The sequence below is a fragment of the Myotis brandtii genome, unplaced genomic scaffold, assembly GCF_000412655.1.
Source record: "Myotis brandtii unplaced genomic scaffold, ASM41265v1 scaffold244, whole genome shotgun sequence".
Taxonomy (NCBI): Eukaryota; Metazoa; Chordata; class Mammalia; order Chiroptera; family Vespertilionidae; genus Myotis; species Myotis brandtii.
Window position 1 is genome coordinate 5,338,184 of NW_005359225.1, and position 19,545 is coordinate 5,357,728.

Below are 19,545 nucleotides of genomic sequence, written 5' to 3' on the forward strand. Positions count from 1 at the left end.
GCTCCCACAGGGGGAGCTCTGCTCAGCCACAAGCCAGGCTGATGGCTGCCAGTACAGCGGTGGTGGTGGGAGCCTCTCCCGCCTCCTCAGCAGCGCTAAGGATGTCAGACTGCAGCTTAGGCCTGCTCCCCGCTGGCAAGTGGACATCCCCCGAGGGCTCCCGGGCTGCCAGAGGGATGTCTGACTGCCAGTTTAGGCCCAACCCCCCCAGGGAGTGGGCCTAAGCCAGCAGATGGTCATCCCCTGAGGGGTCCCAGACTGCAAGAGGGCACAGGCCGGGCTGAGGGACCCCTCTGAGTGCACAAATTTTTGTGCACCGGGTATCTAGTTAAAAAATACAAAAATACTTTGAATAGCTTATTTTCCTAAGAATTGACAAAATCTCCTTGCTCTGGGATCTTCACCATATAACCTACTTAATCTTTATTAAAAAATAGCTTTTATCAACAGTTTTAAATGAGAGTTGGGGAGCTGGAGAACCTAACCCTCTGATGTCAGAGGTACTTTAATTTAGTTGTGTCGAGAGGGCACAAAGAGCAGTTCAACCTGTGTACTAGTATGTGAACATTGCTTTCACCATCTTACCTAACCAGAGATCTTGATTTCCCTACATCATTCTATCCTCCTTTGAGGTATAGCTGACCATACCCATATGCCAGGTAGTTGATAAAATATGTTAGAGCTGCACTCTAACATGTAGCCATTTAAATCTAAATTAATGTTTTAAAATTTCCAGTTATTTAGCCATACAAGCCACATTATGAGCGCTCAATAGCCATATGCGCCTAGTGCAGTGGTCGGCAAACTGTGGCTCGGCAAACCACGGCTCGTGAGCCACATGCGGCTCTTTGGCCTCTTTAGTGTGGATCTTCCACAAAATACCGGCTCTTCCACAAAATACCGACTTCTGTGCATGGGCCACGAAGTTTCAATCGCACTGTATGTGCGCGCCTGCATGTGGTATTTTGTGGAAGATCCACACTCAAGGGGCCAAAGAGCCGCATGTGGCTTGCGAGCTGTGGTTTGCCGACCACGGGCCTAGTGGCAACTGTTTAGACAGGACAGATATTGAACATGTCCATCATTGTAGAAGGTTTTATTGGACAGTGCTACATTATAGTTCTTGTGCATAGCAGGCTATACTCTGACTAGGTTGAAAATGCTCCATTGTGGACTCTCTTCAAACTTCTTGCCTAGGTCATTAAGCCCAGCTGTCTCAATGTCTGCAAAACCATAAATGCTTGTTTATGGTTCCAGGGAATCTGGGACCATACTGTCAATCATCTGTTCATTTAGTCAACAACATTTATTGGCATTACTCTGGGTCAGGCCCTTTTCTGAACCCCAGATAAAGAAAGATGGATAGGAAGACATTTCCTGAAAATCCTACTAAAATGTGCTTTTGTGAGAGTAGTGATCAGAATTGCACATTTCTTTGATGTTTGAGGCTCGGTGGAAAGCAGTGATCAGTGTTCAGTCCTTCACATACTAATGAGGTTATAGTGATCAGGCTGATTGAGTATTCATGAAATTAATTACCAGTTAAATTTCTAAAAGCTAGAAATTAGAAATATGGGTTAGTACAAAAGAATGGAGAACCTAGATTTCTTTTGTTTTTCTTCTTTCCTGTAGAAGTATATTATGAAAAGAAATCCAGATAATTAAAGGACAGCATATGCAGTACAGGGGGGAAATTTGGACTATAAAACCAGGTATCTTGGGTTGAAATACTAACTCCATCACTTATCAGCTATAACCTTGAACAACTGTTTCAGTAATCTAATGTTGTATAACAAACTTCCCCAAAGCTTAGTGGCTTAAAACAACAACATTTATTTTGGCATGTATTTGCAATCTGGGTATGACTCAGTAGGGACAGCTCATCTCTGTCTACTTGGCCATCAGGTGAAGTAACTCAAAAACTGGGGCTTCCCTGGCTGGTTAGAACATTGGCCTGAGCACCAAAGGGTCACAGGTTTGATTTCCCGTTAAGGGCACATACTTGGGTTGCATATTCTTGCAGGTTCAATCCCTAGCCCCAGTCAGGGTGCGTGTGGGAGGCAACCAATCTATGTGTCTCTCAGCTCTCTCTGTCTCTCTGTCTCTCTCTCTCTCTCTCTCTCCCTCCCTCCCTCCCTCCCAACAAATAACTTAACCTGTCTAAAGAAACTTAATGTGATTTGGGGCCAATTGCATTATGTTTGAGAATATTGCTGTTCTCATTTGTAAAACAGATATGATAATTCATTAGTTGTGAGAATTAGATGAGAAAATACTGTAGAAGTTCTTAGAATATTGCTTAGTGTATAATTAAGTGTTCAAACATTGTTAATTCTTTCTCCCTTCTTTCCTCTTCTGGCTTATTGAATTCCAGTTAACAATCATTTATTATCTTTCCATAATTAAAAAATGAAGAAATTTCCTACTCATATTTATTTTTTCAAGTGAAACATATTACAAAAAAGAAAAAGCTATCTAGTTGGAAACTAGGACATAGGCACATGGAAGGATACATGAATGATGTGATACACTTGTGCATTGGGTAGAGAGGGTGTGCTGTGGATAGCTCAATGACCTTTATGGCTATCTTGGTGGGCTAGCTCCTAGGTATCTCTTGTGACTTGTGCACTTTTTCCTTGCAGTTCCTGAGGGAAGACCTCAATTACCATGACCCGACGGTGAAACACAACACCTTTCATGGTGAGGATAAGCTCATCAGCGTGGAGGACCTATGGAAGGCCTGGAAGTCCTCAGAAGGTAATAGGCAGCCTGGTTGTCCATCCTAGTTGCTGGCAGATTTAGAGAAGAGAGAAGAAGATAGGCAGCAACTTGGCTTTAAAAGGACATGAGTATGAAATGCTTAGTAAAGAGCAAATTATTGAAATGTTTCTATATACAGTCACTAGATAAGAATGAATAGTCATTGTGCTGGGAATGGGGGAAGGTGCTCCAAACAGAACTGAGGTAGTTCTTCACTGGAATTATAATTGAATTCCATCCTATCCCTACCCTTCTCCTCAATATTCCCCTCCACCCCCAGTTTCTGCTTCTTCATCTCCAGAGATAGGGAGCTTGCTGGCCATTTGAGGCAGCTCCTTTCTTCTATAGCTTCCCATTTGGTCCCAGCTCTGCTGAGTCTTAGATGATTCAAAGATTGGAAAAAAGATGGTCTCTCCTCTGAGTCTCTCTTTTTTAGGTTAAATAGCCCTAGTTCTTTGAAGAAAAAATGTTTTATCAGCCTCCTCCTCATCTAGGGTTTCCTGCCTGTGAACATTATTGTTACTGTCTTTCTTAGATCAGAGCTACTAGAGTTGCATACAGTCCCCCTGGTATGGTTTGATCAGCACAGAGTGGAGCAGAACCATCAGCTTCTCAGTTCTGGACCCTGTGTGTCTATTAGTACAATCTGATTAGATACTGGCCCTTCAGCAGTCATATCATTCTGCTGACTCATGTTGAACTTATTGAATAAAAACTTTTGATCCTTTTCATGTGTAAAACCGCTAAACCATGACTACTATTTTTTCTGGAATATTTGTTTCAGAATTCTGAGTGGAAGAACATGTCTAATTGTGTGAGACTTGACAGGGAAAGGAAAAACAGGACTTCTCTCTGTTTTTATGTGTGGCTAGAGCTTCTTTTGATACTAGTAGAATTGGAAGCAATCTCTTCCCTACTGTTAGGGTAGGTGTTGATACTAAGCAGATTTAAACATTAAGTGACCTCCAGGGTCCCTGGTTTTGCAGATGAGGAACCTCAGGCCTAGATTTATAAAATTACTATTTGTTGTCATGCATTTAGCTAATAGTAGAGCCAGGACTTAGACCTGGTCCTCTGTTCTCTAGGCCAGTGCTTCTCCATACCATCTTGGTTGAAAGCACTGGCCTGGTGGTAGAGAAGACCAGTTTTGGTAGGAATTAGGTAGTTTCTATTTTTGCTTAAATTATTACCCTAGAATTATCGAATTTTAGATCTGGAAGGGATCTTCTAAAATATAGATTGAAAGCATTAAATTTGAAGTAGACTTATATTCTAATCCTGGTACTAGGATGGGCAGGCTGATAGTTCTTATTAACTCTGTGTTTTTATCAGTTTAGAAGAAGCATAAATTAGTTACATGGACAGCTTCTTGGAAATCTTTAGAAGCTGAGTTCATGGTGGAGGCTTTTGTGTAATAGCTCCTTAGAAACTCAGGCTGTCTACTGATGAGAAATCCATCAGTGAAATTATCTTTGGAATTATACTAGCACTGCCAGGAAAAATCTCCTATTACTACCGTGTAATTTTAATTTACTTATTTTTCTGTACTAACATGAGGACATGGCGCCTGAGTTTCAAGAGTGGGTTTCATAAGTAGGAACTTAGAATGAAAGATGGCAGGGAGAACATTCCTGCCTCATACAGAAGTAGCTGGCAGGAAAAGAGATCAAGAAAGGGCAGAAACAGAGGGACTAAATAATAAGACTAGAAAACAGCCCAAGACAATTTTCTAGTAAGAAGTTTATTTATGGACTTAGCAACTATTTGAAACACTTCCAACTGTGTTCTATATGACAGGAAGATAGAAGACAATGAAGTGAGTTTTCACGAGTTGGTCCCCATTACTGATGAGCAGAAAAAAACATTTCAGTTGTAAATAAAAATTACTTTTAGATCATAATAAAGAATTTAAAGCATTTAATTGAGCAAAGGAAGCTGCAGCCTGGGAAACACAGATTCAGGTAGCAACCTAGATTATGTTCCTTGGAGACAAAAATGAGGCTGTCTTTTATTGTGAAAGTTCCACCCCAGGTTCCCATTAGATCTATTTTATGTACATGAGGTATCCAAATTGTGCCATTCTGATTGGACAGGGCAGGTCTCAGTCTTTTGGTAGAAAGAGGAAACCAGGGTTTACCTGCAGTTGTTGACTCAGATGGTGTAAACAAACGGGGCAAAGTGTGGGAAGCTAAGAGTTCATTTTGAGGTTCTTCCCCATACACAGAGTGCCTGAGAAGTCCCTGTCTGAAAATGGCCATTAGGGTCTTTATTATTTATAAAGTTTGGGCCCTCAATTGACTATGAGGAGCCCATTTCCTCAGATAAATTTCCTCCCAGGGTTCACATCAAATTAATCTTTTTTCTTAGGGTCCACACAATGCACAGTGTTGAAGTTCACAGCTAAGCTGAGAAGTGATATATACTAGGATGTACCGTTAGGATTTGCTAATCATGTGTCATGCCTGGTGGTTTGAAAAACTAAAAGTGAGAATCTTGTATACTATTTCTCACAACAATTTGCTTCATTATTTAGAGCAAGGCCCCCAATCTCTTTGGAATGATGATTTCCAGAGCTACAAAAAGCATGTAATATTCTGGCACTGGCTCAAACTGGCTGGTCTGAGTTTCACTAGATAATGTAGACAGCAGCAGTGTTGATTTATGTTCAGAACATTAGTTGGCTAATGTCAGTACCATCGATGTGATTAGTGTTGTTAAGATTTCTGACTAATGTTAGGAGCCAGTCTTTTCTCTGTGTTATTTAAATTTTAGCAGGAAAGCCTGGTGATCTTTACATTAGCCAACTCTGGACTTTTAATAATAAAAACAACAACTCAAAAATGACTCTAATATTTATGTAGTGTTTAGTATGTGCTAGACACTGTTCTGAGTGCTTTACGTATAGTAACTAATTTATTTCTCTCAAAAATCTTATGAAGTGTGAACACTATGATTTAGGATTTAGTATATTTCCTCATCTCCATTTACAGATGAGTAAAATGAGACAGAGAGAGTGATTAAGTGAAATAATGTAATAAAGCCTGGCCAGTGTGGCTCAGTGATTGAGCATTGACCCTTGAGCCAGGAGGTCACGGTTGGATTCCTGGTCAGGGCACATGCCCTGGGTTGTGGGCTCCATCCCCGGTAGGGAGCATGTAGGAAGCAGCCAACCAATGCTTCTTTCTCATCATTGATGTTTCTATCTCTCTCTCCCTCTCCCTTCCTCCCTCTGAAATCAATAAAAACATATTTTTAAAAAAGAAATAATGTAATGCAATTCTGTTACTAATTACTTAGAGTTAATGCTGACTTCATAAGTTAAGGGCCCAGGCCCCAACAAGACTGCCCTTACTTCAGATACCAACCAACCACAAGCTCTGGGTGTTTCCAGGCCACCTGTGCTCTGACCAACTAGCTATAAAATTAGGGGTTTTCCACTATCCCCTCATGTTTGATAATTTGCAAAATCAGCAATTTTCAACTGGTGTGCTGAAAGAATTTTTAAAACATGCAATAAGTGACTATTTAGTCAGGGGGACTGACCTATTTTCCCTTAGATTGTCAAATAAAAAAAATGACAACAGCAAACACAACAATAGCCGTCTGGTGTGAATGAATCAAAATTATACCTTTTTTTGTGTGTGTATGAGACCGGCAAAACATATATTTTTTGGTGTGCCGCAGAATTTTAGTAGTTTATGTGTATGATGAGATGAAAAAGGTTGAAAATCGCTGTGCTAAATGATTCACAGGACTCAGGAAAGTGCTATACATATGATTTAAGTTTTACTACAAAGGATAAAAATTAGGACCAGCTAAAAGAAGAGACCAATAAGGCAAGGTCTGCCAGGATCTTGAATGTGGAGTTTCTGTGTCCTCTCCCTGTAAAATCAGGACATATCATCCTTCTGGTCCATCAATCATTAATGTGATTGCTAACCAGAAAGCTCAACTGAGCCTCAGTGTGCAGAGTTTTTATTGGGGTCCTATTGCATAGGCATGGTTGATTGACCCATTGGCCACATGATGGAAATCAATCTCCATCCCCATTTTTCTCCCTAAAGGTTGGGCTGATAACACCCGGCTCAACCACTGAGCTATACCAGCCAGGCATAGTCTACTTTTATTTTATTTTTTAAAAATATATTTTATTGATTTTTTACAGAGAGTAATAGAGAGTTAGAAACATCGATGAGAGAGAAACATTGATTTAGCTGTCTCCTGCACACTCCCCACTGGGAATGTGCCCGCAACCAAGGTACATGCCCTTGACTGGAATCGAACCTGGGACCCTTCAGTCTGCAAGCCGATGCTCTATTCACTGAGCCAAACCGGTTAGGGCAGCATAGTCTACTTTTAAAACATATTATTATACCTTGTCTCATAGTATAAGAACTTTACAAAAGTGTATTTCCATTTCTTCCCTCTGAAGTCAATTGTATGACTTGCCTCATTTGTTTACCGTCTCTCAAAGATTGCTGTCCATTGTAGGCTGATCTCCAATGTCTTGAAAACCATTGTTTTATATGTTTTGTTCTTTTTTTTTAGTTTCAGGAGGGGGATGGTAAATTCTATTCTTGTTACTTCATCTTGTCCTGAAGCAGAAGTCTTGACTTAATCATCTTTTGCTTGGATGCTTTCATACTATTCTTCTTGGCCCAGTCTAGCTCTATTACAATCTATTCTATAACTGGTTCCAGAGACATCTTTCTAAAATAAATACCTGACTAGGTCTCTGCCTACATTTTTTCAGAGGCTTCCTATTTTCTTTTTCTTTTTAAATAATGAAACAAACATGCTAGGACACCAAATTTCTGGGTGGGAGAAATATTCTTAAATGGAACCTGCACAAATAAAGATATTGCTAAAGATGTTACAAGTATATTCCAGTGTAATCACAGTATAGTAATTATATATTATTTTGAGAAGATAAATATTGGCTTTCCTGTTGTTCAGGTAACACTTGAGTTTGTGTAGAATTTATAGTGAAGCTTAGATCACAATTGCTGTCTCATTTGGGATTCAACAAAATAAGCTACTGCAAGCTCAGTAGTTGTTGATAAAAGAAATTATTACAGAAAATTACATTGCTCTTTTTTTCATGTTTATTCCTGAGATGTCAGAGCATTGAAATTAAATGTCCATTTGTAATCTCAAAATAAATTAACCTCAGTTGGGTTAAAAAAAAAAAAAGATGAATATATACATATAAATAAAAATCTGGTGATCTTCTTTTATAACTTAAAAGTTTCCTTATGTCATCCTGATACACCAAGGTTGCGGGTTTGATCCCTGGTCAAGGCATATACAGGAATCAACCAGTGAATGAATAAATAAGTGGAACATCAAATCGATGTTTCTCTCTCTCCCCGCCCTCCCCCACTTTCTCTCTAAAAAAACAAAATATTTCTTTATATTGTAATATTGTGGTTCTCCATATTGGCCCCCAAATTTTCTGTTTCTCTCCTATGATTTGTGCAAACATGCTTGCATAAAAAAACAATTAACTGAATGACTTCTATATACTAGGCATTGTGCTAGATTAGTTTAGCATAAGAGACCCATCTTATTTCTGTGACTCACATTTTTTGTTTTTGTTTTTTTGTTGTTAATCCTCATCTGAGGATATTTTTTTCCATTGATTTTTAGAGAGAGTGGAAAGGAGGAGGAGAGACAGAGAGAGACACATTGATTGGTTGCCTCCTGCACTCCCCCTGACTGGGCCTGGGAATTGAGTCTGCAACTGAGGTATGTACCCTTGACTGGAATTGAATCCACGACCGTTCAGTTAGAGGGCTGATGCTCCAACCACTGAGCCAAACTGTCCAGGGCTCACTTACTTTCTTATTTTCTATTACTCTATCACATCTCTTTCTCTGTAACTGCACTGATTTATCAGCAGTTACTACAATATGTCATTTTCTTTCATTCCTTGATGCTTTCATATATACTGTTCCCCCTGCCCTTCCTCCTTTGTTGATCTGGTTAAATCCTACTTGACAATTAAGACTCAACTTAAATATCCCCTTCTTTAGGAAATCTTCCCTGGAAACCACAGTCTAGGTTAGGTGCCGCCTTCTGTGCTCCCATAGTCTCTTACTCTTATCTCATTGCAGCACTAACACATTAATTACAATGATCTGTTCCCCTACCTGTTTTCCCACCACACTGCTTGAGAGCATCACCTAATATGATTCTACTGGAGGCCAGGTGCATGAAATTTGTGCACTGGGTGGGGGGTGGTGTCCCTCAGCCGGGCCTGCGCCCTCTCACAGTCCGAGACCCCTCGCTCCTTACCACCCGCCTGCTAGCTGCTCCTTACCGCTCAGCTTGCTGTTCCTTAGCGCTGCTGCTGTGCTTGCTAGCCAGCCGTGAGCCCGGCTTCTGGCTGAGCAGCGCTCCTGCATTGAGCGTCTGCCCCCTGGTGGTCAGTGCACATCATAACAACTAGTCGTTCCACTGTAATGGTCGCTTAGGCTTTTATTGTATAGCTACCCCAACACTTAGCACAGGGCCTGGTCCAGAGTAGGGATGTGGAAGACGAAAGTTTGTCCTTGGCTCTACCATTGTGCAACCTTATACAAATCGTTTGGCTTATTCAGTTCCAAAGCCTAGATTCTCTTACTACTCTGTAGCCATGTAGACCTGGTTTTTGCCAGGTAGCCTAGTGGACCCATCACATGAGGCCTAGGTCCAAGGGCCAGATTCTTTTTGCAATGATGATTCAGGGCTTGATATTGACATCATATTAGAAAATGAAGATCTCTGCCTCACTCTAGGTACAGATAACAAGCTGCTAGTAAGAGCCAGGAGACAAACCATTCAGAGAGACAAACCAAAGGTTTAGGTCACAAACTATCTTTAGGGAAGACCACTTTGGTAAGATTCTAAAGGTGTCTTGGAGTGCTCTGTATCCAGAGTAGCCAGATAAAAAGCTAGGTTTTAGATGGCTTTTTTTGACTCACTATGGTTGTTAGTCACTCACTCCTTTCTCCCACATCACCCCATACATCCTTCTGACCTAGCACCTATCATACTGTATTATACTCATTTATTTTCTTATATGTCTCCTTCTTTAGACGGGAGCCTTTTATAATGGAGATCACGCAGATTGATTTCTGTATCCAGTAATTCACCCAGTACCTACTAGAATAGAAGCCAATGAAAGCTTGGCGAATAAATGAATATATGAATGGTGAAAATAATAATACGTAGTTAATATTTATTTAGCTTTTATGTATGCTAGGAGCTTCCCATATCTTCATTATACTCTTATGATGTGAGAACTCTGATTCTCGCCATTTTATAAGTGACAAAAAATAAGGCACAGAAAGGTTAAGTAACTTGCTCATGGTTTTTCATCTAGTAAGTGGCAGATACCAGATTCAAACCAAGGCACCTGATTCCAAAGCCCACATTATTATTATTATTATTATTATTATTATTATTATTATTATTATTATTATTATTATTATTATTATTATTATTATTATTATTATTATTATTATTATTATTATTATTATTATTATTATTATTATTATTATTATTATTATTATTATTATTATTATTATTATTATTATTATTATTATTATTATTATTATTATTATTATTATTATTATTATTATTATTATTATTATTATTATTATTATTATTATTATTATTTTTAATCCTTACCCAAGAATACATTTTTATTGATGAGAGAGAGAGAGAGAGAGAGAGAGAGGAAAGGACCATTGATTGGATATGGAAACACATCCCAACCAGGGAGCTAACCTGTAACCTAGGTATGTGTCCTGACCAGGAATCGAACTAGCAACCTTTTGGTGTATGGGAAGATGCTCCAACTAACCGAGCCACCTGGCCAGGGTCCAAAGCCCACATTCTTAATCCCTGTGTTGTATGTGACTAACTGACCAGAAGGCTGACTGAGTGACCAACTAACAGCTGTGTGAAGGAGAGGCAAAGTAAACACTAGCAATCTTCCTGTCAGACAGTTCTTTTTGGGCTTTGAAACCATAAAAGTAAGTAAGGGCTTCATCTGGAGACACCAGTGGTCCATTAGGCGAAAGAGATACTGATTCAAGAGCCCATTTCTTATTCCTTATTATTTCTCTGGCAAGATAAGGGATTGACCAAGGCAAGGATCTGTCCTGGCATATCCCTAGAAGTATGGATATAGCTCAAGTGCTAGGGAGTAATACTTACTGCTCCATCTGCTTGGAATGCCCTTTCTCTGAGTATTTACATGGCTCATACCTTTATTTAATTTTCTGCCCAAATGTTACCTCATCAGACAGGGCTTTCCTGATTAGAACTGATGTAGCATTGCTCTTAATCCTTTTATCCTGCTGTATTTTTCGTCACTGTATTTATCACTACCCAACACTTATTTGTTTATAAATGTTTAGTTTGTCTTTCTCCACCAGAATATAAGTACTAGGAATCTGTGACTTTGTTTTGTATACTGTGATATTCCTAGCTCCTAGAGCAGTGCCTGGCAAGTAGTAGTAGGTGCTCAATCTATGTCTTCCCCCCAATGAATAAATGATTTTAGAGTTTGAGACCACCAGTTTTCAAGGACTTTCATCATTTGGCCTCAGTAATACCACTCTCTTGTTCTATATGTAACCCTTGGACTCCAGATAAACTCTGTGTTCTCTGAGCAGACCCCACACTTTATAATTCTGTGTCTTAGCTTGTGTTCCTTATCTCTGATGGGCCTACATTTCTGTCCACCCAGATTCTGACCAGTTCTCAACATCTGTCTCTTTTTGAATGAATATGAATATGTATATGAAGAAATAATTACTACTGAATTTATATTAAATCCTAGGCATTTTCAGACATATGAATTCATTTATTTCAACAACTCTGGGAAACAGGTATTGTTAGATAGTAAGCTTCCTGGGGGTAGGGGTCTCTGCCTTGATCATTGCTCTGTTCCCAGTGCCTGGCACAAAGTAGTACAAAATAAATGTTTTGAATGACTGAATGAATATTTTATAAAAGGGGAATTGAGACTGGTTAAGTGATTTATCCCTGCTGGTCCATGGCAGATAGGATAGAAATCAGGGTCTTCTGGTTTAAAGTCTAGTACTTGTTCTAATATATTCTATAATAACAAGCAGTATTCTAAAATGCCCAGAGATTTGTCAATCCTGAATAACTTATTTTTTTGTAGTTATCTAAGAATAAAACAGGAGGTTTTACTCATTTAATATAAACATCTTTCTCAAATGGAAAAGGCCCTTTCCTAACTATGCAACATAGGATGGAGGCCAGGCTATATCTTTACTATTTGAGAAGCTAACTAAAAATCAATTATTGGGGTTCCCTACTGATATATATAGGATAAATGCCTTTCCCCCCTATTCACTTCCATAAGAAGTCTGTCGGGAAGAGTGTTGCTGTTAGTTAGAAAATAAATACTGATGGAATGTATAAGAAATGATCCAGGATCCACAAGTAGCCATTGTTTGCTCATTCATTCATTTATATATATTCTTTTGTTCATTCAGTAAACTTTACAGAGTACTTAGAATTATGTAGTCTTGTGTTAGATACTGAAAAATACATAAATGGAAAAGACAAGTTCCCTACCAAATTGCTTATAGTATAATGGAGAAGAGAGATATGTGACTAAATAATCATATAACATATATGAAAGAAAAGAACTATATATAAAGAAAATGCTAAGTAAGCAGAGAAGGGAGAGGTAGTAGTTATTTTGCAGGTTTTATAATGGGGGGTTTTGAAATGGGCTCCAAAGACTTTCATTAAGTGAAGAGATAGGGCTCGGTTTTTAAGGATTAGTTGGTGCTTAGGAGGCCAAGAGGAGGGAAAAGAGCTTTTTTGGAAATAACAAAGACCTAGAAGTCTGAGAGCAATGTTCAAGGATGAATAAATAAATAATATAAGATGCTAATTCTAGATGAGGACTCCAAAGTTAAGAGCTACAGCAGAGGCAGCCTCTAGGTCAAGACTGTGAAGTGCAGGTCATCTGTGTTGGGATCAGTTAGATTGCTAGTCCCATAGTTTCCGATGGCAGTATGCACACTTCAGCAGGGCTCACACAAGACAATCAGTTGGGTTGCCATAAGAAAATACTAGAGCTTGTATTTATATTGCAGTTATTTTTATCTCACACTTTAATTTTTATGTCTGTTTTAAACTATATCTAATGTCAGTACATGAATCTGATTCATAAAAAGATATTCATATATTGGCAGTGTGTGCTCAAAAGCTTTTTGCAGGTAGATTATGTCATTAAAAAGGTTTGGGGGGAAAAAGGTTTGAGACTACAAATTTAGTCACCTTATTCAATCCTCTTATGAAGGACTGTTTATTGCTGAAAACTCTAGGGGTTAGCCTTCTTTGATTCTGTGTAGTGTTGCTATTTTTCCCCGAGATTTAGTCTTTGATCTCTCTAGGGGCCACATGGACAGGCTCAGGGGGATGAGAAACTGATCATAGACTACCTCTGGTTTGAATGTCCTACTAGGATTTGGATATATGATTCATTTGGAGCCTGTATCTGTACTAAGTTGTCCTTGCCTTTCACTGACAGCCACAGCCTCTCTGTACCTGCTGTTGCCTCCTTCCTCACTTTGGCCCAGAGAAACTTCTCATTTTCTCTTCTGGAATGAGAAAGCGTTTTAACTTTTAGGTACTTGAACTGTAGGGACAAAGGACTCTGATGATATCTCAACTTGACTGCTCAATGAGCTCTTCATGCTGGGACATGGGGTTGCTATCTGACAAGAATGCAACCCATCCTGGCTTATTTTATTTAGATTGCAGTGACTCTGGTTGGACAACACCATGCTGCCACGCCCTACCTAGGTAGGGCATCTGCCTAGGTAACAGAATGATATGTTGAACACAGAAAACAAAAACTAAAACCAACTGCCTTGAGGTTTGGCCTGGCATATTGCACCATTATCCTTTTCCCTACAGCTTAGCTCTATAGCGCTGAGTGTGTACAGAGTCATTCCTCACTGGATTGCAGCGACCCCCTTATAAACCCTCTGCCTCACCTAATGTAGTGTTTAGAACAGTGGTTTTCAGTTGGGGGCAATTTTGTGCCCTAGGGAACATTTGGTAGAATTTAGAGAAATTTTTGATGGTCATGACTGGCAGCATGTCATTGGCATCTAGTGAGTAGATGCTAGGGATGTTGATAAACATCTTACAATGCATAGGCTACCACCCCACAATAAACAAGTATCCTGTCCAAAATGTCATTGGTGCAGAGACTGAGAAACCCTGGTCTGGAGTGACTCCTGCCTGTCTCCACTGCAGGGTAGGGTACAGATAGAGGAGTTCCTGCATGCCAAAGGTCTGTGCTCAGGCTTGTATCAAGGCGTCCTCCCAGTAGACAAAAGGCCTTTGTAGCACCACTGGCCTCAGGCCTTTCTAGCAATAAAAAAGTGGACTTCTTTCCACTCCACATGCCCAGCAAAAAGGCCCCTTTGTCCTGGATGGGGCTGAGCTTTCTTGGCAGCAGTGGCAGGAGTGTGTTTTTCTCTGTACTTTACAGGCTAGCACTTGTCTGCCTGCCTCATGTCTGTGTGTCACTCTACTACACCTTTATTACCTGATACTCCAAACCATAGTAAATGATCATATTTGTAATGTGTGTGGCTATATATTCATTTTCAGGAATAATGGCTAGTACACTCTACTTTCTGTAATGCTTCTTTAATCCCAGCTCTGTCATCCCTCCTTTTCCAAGCCCTAGGATTTGAACATATCTCTTGGAAATTAATTACTCTCTTCTCTACACAGTATTTTAGTCTGGGAATTAGAAATTTGACCAAGCAATGACTAGGCACTCTTCACTTAAACCTCTAGCACCTTGTCTTCTAGGATATAGCCTTAGGGCACTATACCTGCTTCATTTCGTCCCATGGCACCTTTCCCTTCTCACCTCCGGTTTCTCTGCAAATAGTCTAATCTATCTCCAAAGTCTGTTGGCTTCAGAACTTTCCTCCTGAGCTCCAGTAGCTTCTTGAGAACATCAAGAGATTGGAGCATTTATACATTCAAATTTGTTTCATTCAGGATATCTTTCTGAGGGTCTACTTTGGACCAGTGCTGGGTTCCATTGTAGGGGAAGTACGAGAATGAAGGGACAGGGCCCAGCCGTCCAACTTCTCTATCTTATGTGAGAGTGACAGAAACAACCTAAGATCTCAGGTGTGCCTACCAGAGGAATGCCTATTTTTTTTTACAAGCATTTCAGAAGTTAACCATCTACATGATTGGTATATTAGTCTAAGGAGATTGCTGTTTAGCCCATAGTCAGAACGTTTTTGGAAGTTCTCACTTAGGGTAGTTATTCTTTGAGTAAATTCTTATTAATGCCACTGTATATGAAGCTCTATTTTAGAGACAATGGGGGGAGCAAAAATGAATGGGACATGGTCTATGCCTTAATGTTTTCTAATTATTAAAAGGAAATTAGACAGCATTCTAATGAAAGACAGTTTTTTATAGTGATAGGAATCTTAAGCAAGGAGGATGATAAAGCTCACCATCTCATTCCGCTTCAAAACTTTTTAGGCTTCTTGCTGCTCCAGTAGTTTTCAGAATTTGTACATTGAGGAATGTACAAATTCCTTTTAAGGGAAATAATTTATCTCATACCTAAAATGCTAGCTTAAATGATTTTTACTGTAATGTTACTTAAATGTGTATAAACATAAATGAGGTTTAAGTTGCTATATAAAATTTGTATGCAAATATAAACAAAAATGGATTTATATATTAAATAAAAACTAACTTCAAATCCAATAAAATAATACCATTTTACTGAAACTCAATTGCTCCCTGGCACTTTAAGTTCAGCATGCCTTTAATACTGGCTGCCATCTGATGACTCAGTCCTCCCATCATCTTTCTCTATGCACACTACTATGAAACTTTGATTTATGTTATACATCATGATGTCATTTGACCTTCACTTGGTTCAAACTTATTCCTTGTGCATTAAGTCCACTTCTATTCCTTTCTTTTAAGTTTGTTATCTATGTGTCTAAATAACACACACATATTAAAATTATTTTAAAAGGATTATTTTTTAAATCACAACATTATACCCTGGCCAGGTGGCTCAGTTGGTTGGAGTATCGTCCCATACACCAAAAAGGTTGTGGTTCGATTCCCGGTTAATGTTTCTCTCACATTGATGTTTCTCTCTCTCTCTCTCTTTCTCTCCCTTCCTCTCTCTAAAAATCAATAAAAACATACCAGTGGTTCTCAACCTTCTGGCCCTTTAAATACAGTTCCTCATGTTGTGACCCAACCATAAAATTATTTTCGTTGCTACTTCATAACTGTAATGTTGCTACTGTTATGAATCGTAATGTAAATATCTGATATGCAGGATGGTCTTAGGCAACCCCTGTGAAAGGGTCGTTCGACCACCAAAGGGGTCGTGACCCACAGGTTGAGAACCGCTGCCCTAGCTGGTTTGGTTTAGTGGATAGAGCGTTAGCCTGCGAACTGAAGGGTCCTGGATTCGACTCTGGTCAAGGGCACATGCCTGGGTTGCGGGCTCAATCCCCAGTAGGGGGCGTGCAGGAGGCAGCCAATCAATGATTCTTTCTCATCATTGATGTTTCTATCCCTCTCCCTTCCTCTCTGAAACCAATAAAAAATATATAAAAAAAAACAAAACAACACACACCATATCCTTGGGTAAGGATTTTTTTTAAATCACAACATTATAATATTGAGGAATGACTAGCTACCGTGGCCATGTAGGGTGATGATGTGATTCTCCATGTTGTTAGTGATCACTCAGTAATTATGTCATTTAGAATTGGCTCGTGTTGTGACAGAAAATCTTTTCAATCTGATATAAACAGAAGGGGAAATTTACTTGTTACACAAAATTTAAAAATCTGTCAATAGGGCTAACAACTTGTGAACTGACTCAGTGCTTACGTGACATCATTTGGATCCATCTCTCTTTATATAATATCATATAGTATATGTAATTAAATGTAATTTATAGTATAATGAAGAAGAGAGATATGTGACTAAATAATCATATAACATACATGACATAACACCTGCCTTCACTTTTCCTGCTGCTAGTAATTTACAGGGGTGGGGAAAAGTTGCAAATATACAAAACAGAGTTTATTCTTGTATTATTATTAATGTTTTTCTCCATACGAACAACTGTAAACCTACTTTTGCCCACCCCTGTGTATATACATAAATAAAAAGTAGAGTGTGTGTTCCTTTTTTTATGTAGGATTTTATGGGAGAATGAAATGTTAAACACATAAACATGTGTAAATGTTAAGGTCAGTGTGACTGTGACAGCAAATGTGAGCCTTGCTTGGCGTGCTGGAGTCATGGCTTTGCTGCTCTCTTCCCACAGTGTACAACTGGACCGTGGACGAGGTGGTGCAGTGGCTAATCACATATGTGGAACTGCCTCAGTATGAGGAGACCTTCCGGAAGCTGCAGCTCAGTGGCCATGCCATGCCAAGGTCAGGAGACAACTGGGTTCTCTCACTTATAGTACAGGAAATGGGCTGGGATTGGCCTGCCTTCAGGTTACTGTGGCCAGTTAAATGAGATTACACCCTTTTTAGGGTAGAATCTATAGACCTCTCCTCTTCTCATATCTACTGTGCACTTGCCATAAAACAGATGACTACTTAGAATCCATTCTCTTATTTAATATTTCTATCAATACTGGGAATAGTACTAATAGCTGCCATTTATTGAGTGCTTAGTACATGCTAGACACTCTACTTCAACACTTTTTATACAGTGTCTCATTTAATTCTTACATCAAAGCCTGTGGTGTTTCTCTTTATTGCTCTTTCACACCCCTCCCCCCCCCCGCCCCCTTCACCCAGCTGTCTCTTTTTTTTTTTTTAATATATTTTATTGATTTTTTACAGAGAGGAAGGGAGAGAGATAGAGAGTCAGAAACATCGATGAGAGAGAAACATCAATCAGCTGCCTCCTGCACATCTCCTACTGGGGATGTGCCCGCAACCCAGGTACATGCCCTTGACCGGAATCGAACCCGGGACCCTTCAGTCCGCAGGCCGACGCTCTATCCACTGAGCCAAACCGGTTTCGGCCCAGCTGTCTCTTTTGTTGCCCAGGAGTCTCTGGAGCTCTTTTAGCCTCCCCAGAATTATGCATATCAGTTAATCTACTCTAAAGAAATTGTGCAGAGGTGGGGGCTGACTGCCATTGGACACAGCCTCCTCTCTGGAATGACTCCTCCAATAGCTATTGTGCCCTAACTTTGCCTCCTTTGCAGGCATAATATGCTAGGGCTTGGGGTGGGAGTGGGGAGGAGATGGAGTACTGCTTGGACTTCTTGTTATATCAAACTAGTGCCATCTGTCATTCAGTCATTAATCCATTTACTTATTCATTCAACGAATTATTTACTGGGTACCTGCTCTGTGCCAAGCACTTGTGCTGGGTGCTGGGGATAAAGGTGACAACAACCTGCTCTTGTCCTCAAAGGGCTTACTGTCTGGTAAGTGCTGATTGTGTATATGTATATTCTGTCATCTTATTATGTAGGTGCATCTGGTTATGAGCTTCAGCAAAGGGGAAAGGGGAGGGGAAAGCTGTTGGAATGCCCACACATTGTAGTCTCCAGCCACAGAACTACCAGACACTGCTGTCCAGGCCCAGCTGAGCTGGCTGTTCCCTCTTCTGCTGCCTGTAACTTTCTCTTCATAGCTCTCCCTGCCCTGGAGAGAATAATAATCTTAATGTTTGTGCATCCCTTTATAGAGTGCTTTCTTACCTATTATTTCAATTGATTCACACAATTCTGGGAGGAAGGAATTACTGTCCCAACTTTTAGCTGCACAAACTAAATTTCAAATATTTTATGATTTATCCAAGCTGGCAAGTGGCAGAACTGGAATTTGAACTTAGGTCTGCCTGGTTCTAAGTGCCCTGCTTTTTTCACTGCTTCTCCCTCTTGCCCCATGCAATTGAAGATGGATTTCCTGGAAGTATTCAGTTCAGTTCTATTTGACAAATTTTACCAAGCACCTACCATATGCCATGGGCCCTGAGGACAAAGACAAGCATTAGACCTCATATCTGCTTTTAGGAACTCCAGGTTTGATGGACGAAACAAGCAATTGAATAGATGATTGATCATGAAGCGCCAGGATTTAGGTTTCTTTCTCATTACCCATGGAAATAGTGGCAGTGCCTTGTGGATCACTGGACCATTTCACCTTGAGGAATGGCTATGCTTGGATTAAAACTAAAGCCTAGGATAAGTCAGTTCCCTGGTCATGGTCTTACTTAGCCCTCCTGTGGCTAGGATTAGATCTAAGACCAGATCCAGCTAGGCTGGGCTCAGGAATAGAGGAAGCCAAGCTGTGGTACTCTAGTAACAGCAGAAGCATGGAGCCTTCAGTGCATAGAGTAGGGATGGTTCTAAGCCCATCACTAGGTAGCATGATACAATGGAAAGAATCCAGCAGATTTGAGTTTGTGTCTTGGCTTTGTTGCTTACTTGCTATGTGACTAGGCAAGTTACTTAGTTCTAAGTCTCAGTTTTCACATCTGTAAAGTGGAGCTAATAATAGAACTGAGTTCTTAAAATCATGAGAAGTAAATTAGGTATTGAATGTAGTGTTAGAACAGTATAAGATACACAGTAGTTGCTTACTAAATGTTAGCCATAAATGGTTTTCATTTGTTTCATAGCTTAGAAGTAGATAGCAGTCAAATTCATAGGTTTTTTTTTGACACATAGACTGTATAAAAGAT

The 19,545-nt window shown here is 39.7% G+C and overlaps 1 protein-coding gene across 1 annotated transcript in view; it reads left to right on the forward strand.

The window, feature by feature from the left end:
- STIM1 (stromal interaction molecule 1) overlaps positions 1–19,545 on the forward strand; it is a gene marked incomplete at its 5' end in the record, with an annotated part of 198,362 nt that overhangs the window by 144,182 nt on the left and 34,635 nt on the right. Inside the window, 2 exons of the mRNA XM_014540380.1 lie at positions 2,643–2,757; positions 17,156–17,267. Coding sequence (XP_014395866.1) covers positions 2,643–2,757; positions 17,156–17,267 — 227 coding nt within the window. The remainder of the gene's footprint in view (positions 1–2,642; positions 2,758–17,155; positions 17,268–19,545) is intronic.